Below are 10,521 nucleotides of genomic sequence, written 5' to 3'. Positions count from 1 at the left end.
TGCTTCGAAGCAAAGCGCCAGCTGGGGCTACAGCAGCTGCCTACCATTTCACCCAGAATACCATTAGCAGGGAAATGAAATGGGTGGGTGGTTGCAGCCATGGTCAAGGAGGGAAATTAAAAATGACCCAACACTGCCTGCTGTCCCCTTTGGAGCAAGGTGCCTGGCTGGAGGAGGGGTGACCTATCGTGCTGGTGGCCATGGTCTTTGGAGGACATCTTGCCCAAAGCCCCTCAAAACGTATCTCCAGTACTGATGAAATCTTCACTGCTTCCTGGTGTTGCCTCCCATCTCTCACTTGTGGTGATATTGGTTGTGCAACTGGCAGGGGACTGCCACAGCAAGGGGAAGTGTATACAGTGTCCCCTATGCTCCAAACAGGACACTAACCATAATCATGTATTGACTGGATTTGTACCAGTCACTAGAGCATATCTGGGCCCAGTGCAAAGTGTAAGTAAATTTTGGCTCATGACGTCCTTAATTGGAGACATGTTACCTTAAGGACCACCTGAACCTGTATGGCCCTACCTGGGCTTTTATTTATTTATTTATTTATTTATTTATTTATTTATTTATTTATTTATTTATTTATTTATTTATTTATTTATTTATTCATTCATTCATTCATTCATTCATTCATTCATTCATTTATTTATTTATTGAATTTATATGCCGCCCACTCTACCCAGAGGTCTCTGGGCGGCTTACAATAATTAAAATTCAATACAATAACAATAACATGATTAAAATACAATTACAATTGCCATCATCAGGACCCACAGTTGATGTTATTTCAATTAAAAGCCTTCTGGAACAGGAAGGTTTTGACCTGGCGCCGAAATGTCATCAACGTCGGCGCCAGACGAATTTCAGTTTAAGATCAGTACTGGAGATCCTATCTAGTGGTAGGCAGCCGTGATCGTATCTTTTTGACAGGGCCCTACTTTGTGATGACAGTGGTCTAAATTCTATTCATTACATCAGCCAGCATAATGCCACACCTTTCAGCAGCCAGTTGCCACAAGTTAGGAAATCAGTATAGGCATGTTATATCTCACTCTGAGTTACCGGTGTGCAATAAGGAACACCTACACCAAGTTCTGAGATTGCAGTCGTTTACTGCTGAAAGTTATACTGGTGACATTACAATGAGCCGGTGTATGGAATGCATCATTGAGCTCCTTGGCTGTGGAAAAGGATTTGGAAAGGCTACCTGTTCCGTATGATTTTTATTGACATGCTTTTTTGGTCATACAGCCATTTCCTTGATACAGTACTGTATATAACTGTGATGTTTACCACGTAGCCCCTGCTTGTTTCACCAAAAAAGGAGCTTGTGTTACGTTATCCTACCATGTCCTTTACCATGCTGCCACTAGTCGATCTCTTTACCAACTATTTTTCCTGTGAAAGTCTGAAGTCCATTCAGTACTTAACTTTGAAATAAGAACAGGTTTATTGGTTACAAGATGTTTCAGGAATAGTTCTTAAGCACATTCTTAAAGTTACACAAAGTTTTAAGTATTTTCCTTTAACCTCTTCTATACTTAACTAATATAGATCGCACACACGCATGCATGCGCGCGCGTGCACACACGCACACACACACACAGATGTATGCGTATATAGACATGTAGATAGTGCTGATCACTTTGCACAGCACTTTGCAGGCAAAATCTCATGGATCTGTTCTGACTTTGATGCTGTAGTTAATGCAGGTCCTGTAGATAACCATGGCTCCTGTTCATCCTGTGTTGATAGATACGTTTCAGTTTTTGCATCCTGATGATGTGGACAAGACCCTTGGAGAGAAGAAGGCTACCATTTGTCTGCCAGACCTTTGCCCATCCTGACTTGTAAAAGCTGCCAGAGAGGGACTGGTCTAGTGGGTCCAAGGGGTAGCAAATGGCTCCTTGCAGCAAGGTAGGATCCCAGCTTGCTTAAAGGAGGCAGTAGTAAGACAATAATTGGGAAAAAAAACCCTCCTTGGACCCCATGGTACTGGATAATTACTGGCCAGTCTCTAATATCCCATTCTTGGGCAAGATGCTGGAATGGGTTGCAGCTTCTCAGCTCTGAAGGCTCCTGGATGAGACAGATTATCTAGATCTATTTCATGTCGGGATCTGCAGATGAAGCTTTGTTGTAGGGATCTGCAGATGAAACCTAATTGTTGGGATCTGCAGATGAAGCCTTGTTGTAGGGATCTGCAGATGAAGTCTAGTTGTAGGGATCTGCAGATGAAGCCTTTTTCCCCTCTTGACCAGCAAGGAGAAAGAAAAGGCGAGCACTCGAGTGTGTGTTTCAGGGCGGGATCCGGATGAACAAAAAACAGCATGCTGTGCACAGCTGTTCAGTGGGAATTTTTTTTCTCCCTATCCGTCGCCGTGCCCCCCTTTTATTGTTCTCTACTACCTTTGCACTAGTTAACCAGTGACCATTCTAAACACAGGCAGGTTAATATCCTGAATACACAAGTAGGGTAAACAGAGGGGCCGGTAAACAGAGGCACGTAAATCCTAAATACACAAGCAGGGTAAACATTCCTGAATACAGAGCAGGGTAAACATAGACAGATAACACTTTAAATACACAAGTAAGTTGATACAATTTACCCAGAGACAGGAAATTATCCTAGATACCAAAGCAGGTTAATGAATCATCCTTATTGCTGTGTACGTGATTTGCGCGCTTAGCACAATGTCTGCTATAGCCACAGATATATACATTGTAAAAGCATACAATTTCCCCACAATTTCAATCTGGTTTAAGCCTGCTTTGGTCACCTTTATGGATGACCTACGTCAGGAACTGGACAGGGGAGTGTGTCCTCATTGGTTCTGCTGCACCTCTCAGTGAGTTTCGATGCCATCAACAATGGTATCCTTCTGGGTTGTCTCTCTGGGGTGGGATTTGGAGGTGCTGCTTCACAGTGGCCATTGGCCTATGGTGTCCCTCAGAGATCTCTTTTGTCACCTATGCTATTTAACAGCTACGTGAAACTGCTGGGAGAGGTTGTCCAGAATTTGGGGGTTTGGTGTTACCAGTATGCAGATGACACCCCACTCTATCTCTCCTTTCTATCTAAATCCATTTCAGCTCTAGATCAGTGCCTGGTGTCAGTAATGGACTGGATGAGGGCAAATAAACTGAAACTTAATCCAAACAAGACAGTGGCGCTCCTGGTTAGTCAAAAGGTAGATCTCGGAATAGGGATTCAGTCTGTGCTAGATGGGGTTACATTCCCTCTGAAAACACAGGTACGCAGCTTGAGGGTGCTCCTTGACTGGTCTCTAAACATGGATGCCCGGGTTTAAGTAGTGGCCAGGAGCACCTTTTCACAGTTAAAACTAGTGTGCCAGTTGCATCAATCCCGGAGAGGTCTGATCTAGCCTGGATTACTATAACATGCTCTATGTGGGGCTGCCTCTGGAAAGTGTTCGGAAACTTCAAAGGGTCCAAAATCCTGCAGCCAGATTGTTAACTGGGGCTGGTTACAGTGAACATGTAACACCCCTGTTACAACAGCTCCACTGGCTGCTGATCTGTTTCCAGGCTGAATTCAAAGGGTTAAGGTTAGGGTTGGGTCCAAGCTACCCAAAAGACCTCATCTCTCTTTATGAGCCTGCCCGGACATTAAGATCATCGGGCGGGGGGCTTTTTCTTGATCCCTTCACCCTCACAGGTGTGCTTGGTGGGGAGAGGGCCTTCTTCTGTCACTGCTCCCAGACTTTGGAACTCCCTCCCTCTGGCTCCCTCTTTGCTGTCCTTCCCCAGGTAGGCAAAGACCTTTCTCTTCAGACAGGCTTTTCTTTAGTGATTGGCAGCCACTGGGAGGGGTTTTGTGACAGAGAGGGATTCTGTGCTCTGTTGCTTTCAGATGTATTCTTAGTATTGATTTTAATTACCATTGTTAATATGGTACTTGTTTAATTCTTTTTTAATATTTGTACACACTGTTTTTAGCTTTGTATACGTATTGTCTTTTTAATGGTGTGAGCCCCCTTGGGTTCTTTTGAGGAGAAAAACAGAGTTAAAAATATTTTGAATACATTGATAGTCATGGAGATGACAGAGACATATTTTGCTCTGCCTTTATACAGCCTAAACGGCATTTAGTTGGTTGGTTGCACATTTGAATTTTAACATTCCCAGATAATTATTGTATTTTCATTTAATTTGTATGTTTTCTTACCCCTGTTCTGGTAGATTTGATCTTCTAAAAGCCTGTAAAAGTGGGGCTGACACACCTTTGCCAGTATTTTTCACCCATGTGGGAAGACGGACATGCTCCAAGGAGCTTGCTCTCTTGGGCTTTGCAACCTGGTAGGCCTGGCCTCTTAGAGGCAGGAGAGTTTTTTCTGGGAAGACTGCATAGTCTTCATGCAAAACTCCTCTGTCTTTCTGGGCTGTTAAGCCAGCAGATCAAATGCAGCAGAATATGGCCCTAGGTAACGTTAGTTAGCTGAATAAACAGAAGGATAAAGTCCAGATTCTTTGTAACTGGGTTAATCACTTATGAGCTCAAGCAAAGGATTTTGCTCCATTTGGATTTAAATTTTGTTTGCTCTTTGTGGAGGGAAGTATGGTTTAGCACCTTCCAGCTAGACAATCAAGGTAAGGAAAATGTGTCAGATATTTCAGGAGAGCAGATTGATCCAAGTTGGAGGGGAGGAGGTATACACACTGTGCCAGAGAGAGCAAGAGCAAGAGAGAGAGAGAGAGAGAGAGAGAGAGAGCTTTGACAGCAACAAAAGGGGTGGGAACTGATGGGGAGAAAGCCAAAGATGGGGGTGACATAAAGGAGGGGGAAAAGAGGTGTGGAACCAGCCTGGAAACCTGAGGGCTGCTTTCTACCAGTCTATACTTGCCTATTGTCATTCACAAACCTGATTTAGAAGTTCTGGGACCCATTATATTCAGAGGCTCTGGAGAAGGAAAAAAAATAAAAGGAAGAAAGAGGCAAGAGAAGTAAGGCAAAACACATGTTCATGGCCATCCCTGTGCATCTTCTTCCTCTTTGCATCAAAATGACTGGAACCTCTTATCCCCTGTTACATGACGGGAGGAGTTAAGAGAAGAACAGGAGGTAGAAAATAAGCACAGTGCCTGGAAGAAATTATAAAGCACGAGGAATCCACTCACTGCTTGTAGAAGGATGGCTTGCCTCCAAGTGTTCCTGCTGCAGCATATGCTCTTGTATCTTGGATCAGTGAAGGTAGGAGATTCTGTCTGCTTAAAAATAAGTCACATGTTTAGTTGTACAAATGCATGCAGGATGTGTGCCTGTGGAAAAGCAACCCTTGTTGCATGTGCAGATTTCTGGGCATGGAGGGGTGTGTGTGATGATCCTGCCTTCCTGAAGGGAAAAGTGCCTGTGTTTGTGTGGTTTTTTTGCATCATATGAATAAAGCAGAATTCAAAGAAATCCACAAATTGTGCTGGGTTTTGTAGGCTTTTTAAATTATTATTATTATTTCAAGCATCATGATGTCGATTCTCTTCCTGATGTTCATTGATCCCTCAATCATTAATGAAAATGTGGGTCTGGAGGTAGAACCTTAAAGTGTTAATGCCAGAATCGGTAAATGTATAGAAGTGTCTGCTAGTATTTTTTTTCCAATGACACATTGGGAGGAGTAGAGATAATAAATGAAGGTGCTGCCTGCCAGCCATCTGGATTGCAGAATCTCCATTCATGCTGGGCTACAGCAGCATGCACTTAATCAAGCCCAGCCCATGCTGTCTGGCGTGCAAGTACATACCCTGAATGCAAATTTTCTGGCTGGCTCATCCGTTCCCGTGGATTCCCTGTACAACTGTCTGGGATCCTGTGCTTTGATTTTTCCCATCTGTTAGGAAACTAGTTGTTTCCATTATCGAGGGCTCTGAGAAATATAGAACCAAAGTGTAGTGTTATCACTAAGGGGAGCTCAGGAGCACCCTTTTCAGCATGTGCTCCTTTCCTAACTAGTGGCATTATCAAGGACTATCCAGTTTTGATTCCTCTGGATGAGGGGGAAAAAACAGTTCAAAAATAAAAAGCAAACTACGTTCACATCTTAAGGATAAACAGATTTATTTCAGCATGAACTTTTGTGCATTGTAATGCATTTTTCAGCTGTACAGAGCACTATAGTTGATGGGTGAGAGTGGGGCTGAAGACCCATAGAGTCCTGATAATCTGTTTACTAGTTAAAGTTACAGTATACAAAGAGAGTCTACTGGAAATAAATAAGCATGAAGAAGAAGAAGACAACAACAACATAACTGCCAGTCTTGCATTAGATTCCCAAGGAAAGTAAGCTGTGTCACCCTTGGCATTCTCATAGATTTCCTTCCCCACCTCTCTGTCTCTAAATCCACACTGCAGCGTTTCTAGCTGGTTTCCTGCATACCCTAAATTCAGACAGGTGTCATTTTCTAAAGGCTGGAGTGAGTTCAGGCTGGTAAACAGAATTAAATCCCTTCTACACCCATGATTATCCATGAGTTTTATAGAGGATACAGTAGTGTTGGATTTGTTCATGTTATCAGGTTATGTAAGCCCCACTAAAATTACAGCCCAACGGTGGATGAGTTTGATGCACTTCAAGGGAGGAAAAGAGATATTTTATTCATGCAAAAAAAATCCAATTTGGCATTTGGAACACATTACTTTGGTTTTGTTCTGGTAGATAAATCAGGAATGTGGGGTAGGGAGAGACCATTGAGGTGGTCGATGTTGGCATATTTTTATCCTTGGAGAACCTCTGCCCCCAAAGACAGAGAAGGTGTGGGGAAGGGAATTACTTCCAATGGCAGGTTCCTATTCTAAGATGGACATTCTGCTTCAATATTCATAAACATAAGGGCAGCATTGGTGCCCATTGTGGCTGGGGAATTATGGGAGTTGTAGTTTTTTCTGTATTCTGGATGAAAGACAATCTAGATTGATAAAAGTAGCAAAGAAGTGTGACGTCTTTTAAGAGCATAATAGTATGACATCATAATAAACAGAAAAATAAGTACACAAACACTGAAACGGGGAGAAAGGAGACCTCTGCCCTCTGATAGCTGCTCTAGACTAAGGGTGTGACTACACTTTGCTGCAGCTTGATTAGCAACCTATATTACATTTTAAATCACAGTCAGTGCTCAAACAGGGGCTGCAGATTGATTCAAGAGGTCACCATTCACACTGAATGCAATGTGAATCACATTTCGGCCCATATCCACCACTACCTTCTTTCCTCTGGTCCCACCTCTGGCAATCCTCTTATGGAGTGTAAATACAGGAAATACTAATAACAAGCACCCAGCAATAAGATATTGGGGTGATTTAGTGCTATATGTACAATTTTTAAAAAAGAATAAAAAATTTAGATGATGATCAGGGGAGATGAAAGAATGCCTATGGAGGGTATTCCACTGGTCCTGAACATGATGTCCCAGCTGCCAGTGTAAGCAAGACACCACCAACAGACTTACCCCGCCCCTGTCTTTACAAGATTATATCATAACTAACCACATGGAGAAAAGTCCCCGCCCCTCAAGCAGCAGAGAAAAAAGCAATTTTGGGGGGGGGGGGGGGAAGGGCTAGACCAGTTCAAATTAGCTTTTGTGTCATGTAGTCAGTAAAAATACTTTGGATTCACCTGTTTCATAAATAGAGCAAATCGTCATTTAACCACTGAATCACTGCCTAAGTTGTATTCTCAGACTATTCTGTCTTGAGTCAAATCCCACTGGATATCAACAACTCCCATTAAATCTTCTTTATGTTATTACATTTTGATTTCTAGTCTTGTCTTATTTATTTTCTATGGTACGCTGCTATTTGTGAGACACCAAAACCGTTTTCTTCATCTGTCAGTTTTAGAGTGTTTCAGAACAGGGAATAATCCTGCTGCCTAGTGGTAGTTGATGGTGACATTTCAAGGATGCTATGAATCCACTATGAATTTTAGTCTGCACTTTACAGAAGTTGTAAAGTGCAACTACAGTGGTGCCTCGCTTAACGAGTGCCTCGCTGAGCGATGAAATCGCTTAATGAGGCACTCTGGGCCATCGCTGGAGCATTCGCTCAGCGATGGCCCCTATTGGGTTTTTTCGCTGTGCGATGATCGCTAAGCGATTCGCTTAGCGATTTTCGCACAACGAAGCCGGGGAGAACAGCTGATCGGCGGTTCCAAAATGGCCGCCGGAAGGTCCGCGCCGCATTTTCGTGCCCTGCCCTCGCTTACCGAGGGCGCGAAAATGGCGGCGCTATGAAGAAACATCGCTTAACGGTGAGTTTTCAAGCCATAGGAACGCATTGAACAAAGTTCAATGCGTTTCTATGGCTTTTTTTATTCCGTTTAGCGATGTTTCGTTATAGCGAAGGTTATGCGAGGCACCACTGTAATTGGGAACAGGATTCAGCACCTTACATACCTCCCACTCTTGAAACTGGAGTCAGAAGCCACCATGTCTCCTGCCATGTCTTCAGCTCGCCTCTTTCAGGCGAAGCCTGTTTTCTTTTTGATTAGTGGCTTCATTTTCTCAACTGTAAGAAGGGAACGCAGTTTCTTCCACTCCTCCAGAACACCTATGGCTGCGTTCTTCTTTGAAAACGTCTTGCGCTTGCCTTCACCCTTAACCATAAACTCGCCGACAGGTACTTTAGTCACAAAGCTCTTCATAGGAGGGGGACCACTTTCCCAGGTCACCTCCAAATTCACAGGCAAGTTTCCCTTATGTGCCATCTCAAACCCTTGGCGTATTTCAGATTCATTGAGACTTTCATCATCTGGATTCTCAGACAAGGGCTCGCTTCGCAGGATTTTCAGTGCTTTTGCAGCTGCATGTTGAGCCTTCTTTAAGTTTGTTAACGGAGCATCTTCATGTAAAGGTAGAAACTTCCACAAATCAGCCCCATTGACAAATACATCTTTGTGTGCCTTTTCTATAATCTTTTATCTGTATTTAACAGGGACAATTGGCTGTTTGTGGGGTCCTCCCTCCCCATGAGGAGTCATTAAAACCTCTCTATATGATAAATCTTTTTCCACACAATATCTTTCTGGGTGTTCAGGGCTCCGTGGAATGGGATTCTCATTAACTTTTCCAAAGCAATCATTTAAGGTAATATCTTCCTTCTGCTCCTTGATAAAGGAGGATCTATTAGGATTTCCCATTAGCACTAAATCAGCTGTCTCTCTCATTTCAGGATGTTCACCTAAAGTGGGTCATAACACAGTTATGTATTGTGTGGGGACTTTGTTTAAAGTGGGAGAAAAATGGAAAAATATATCACAAAATAAGTGAAAATTATTTTTGTTATGGCTAAACGTTAATCTAATCAAGACATCACCAAGTTAATGAATTATCTGAATTAAGCTAAAAATAACTGTTTGTCCCATGGCACATTTTCAACCATCAGTCAAAACAAGCAGGATCATTGGGAGGTGCATAAATTCTGTGCTGCACATGCATGTGAATAAGTTGCAGTAAAATCAATGAATAATATTGGGGCATTTTAAAGACAAAGATTTCATGGGCAGCTTTGCACTTCAATGGACAAGGGGCAGAATCCTATTAGAAATTTACACATGTAGAAGCAAAATCCTGTAAATTATGGTGGCAAAGTGCCATGCATTAATGAGATCCTGGTTGTGTTCTTGGGCATGTGTCTGATTGCGTGATTCGGTATGTACCTGGGAACAACTAGCATCTTGTTGGTGAGCAATATTTTGCGACCGCAACGTACCTTATTTCCCTTACACAGATGTAAATCTGCAATAGAATTCTGGACCTGAAATGTTACATCACTAGGCATATTTTAAAACACAAGTAGATATATGAGGATGAAATGCATTAAGAATTCAAAACATGCCACCACAGTGATGATCTCAACAGTGATCATTGAGTCAGTCAACTGTAATAGGTAGGTGACAAATACAGACAAGGACAGATAGGCAAACAGATCCTAATATGATGAAAAGTCTTTATCAAGCCAAGTGTGAGAACAGTTTGGTCTCCAAATACTGTATATACTAGTTGTGGGAATCAGAAAGACTAGAGGCAATAGGAATACAGAAATTACAATTAAAGAATATTGCCCAAACCATCATAAAAGTTACAAACATGGGCTGCTATTAATAATACAGACAACTTTGCCAAGATGAGCTGATTAAGAAATGCAATAAGATTCAAATCATTTGTCCCGATTTAAGCTGCAGGAGATAGAGCTCAACTTTTGATGTATTCTTGGTGAGCTCTTTCCCTTTGGAATATGTTTCTGATTTTTTTTCCTTGAAAAATGGCTGCTTTAAGATCAGATGACTAGAAGATGATGTTGCTGGTTGCCTTATTACATCCTGTAATCATATTTCCAGTATAGCCACAAAGACATGGCAGGCATCTGGATCTCCAACAAGATCTGGTTCATGAATCAGTAGTTTTGTTGTGAGATCTATTGTTGTAGATAAGTAAGGCCCGCTATACAGAAGTAGAGTCCTGCCACCTGGAGTGCATGAGAAAGAAGTGTCATTGTCT

General features: G+C 42.4%; 1 protein-coding gene across 1 annotated transcript in view; it reads left to right on the top strand.

The window, feature by feature from the left end:
* Positions 1–5,047: 5,047 nt before the first annotated feature.
* Positions 5,048–10,521, top strand: part of LOC110077784 (neurotrypsin) — a 39,007-nt gene continuing 33,533 nt past the window's right edge. The window contains exon 1 of the mRNA XM_072994962.2: positions 5,048–5,221. Coding sequence (XP_072851063.2) covers positions 5,162–5,221 — 60 coding nt within the window. The 5' untranslated portion in view covers positions 5,048–5,161. The remainder of the gene's footprint in view (positions 5,222–10,521) is intronic.

This window comes from Pogona vitticeps, chromosome 3 (assembly GCF_051106095.1).
Source record: "Pogona vitticeps strain Pit_001003342236 chromosome 3, PviZW2.1, whole genome shotgun sequence".
Lineage (NCBI taxonomy): Eukaryota > Metazoa > Chordata > Lepidosauria > Squamata > Agamidae > Pogona > Pogona vitticeps.
This window is presented reverse-complemented; position numbering and strand designations above follow the sequence as displayed.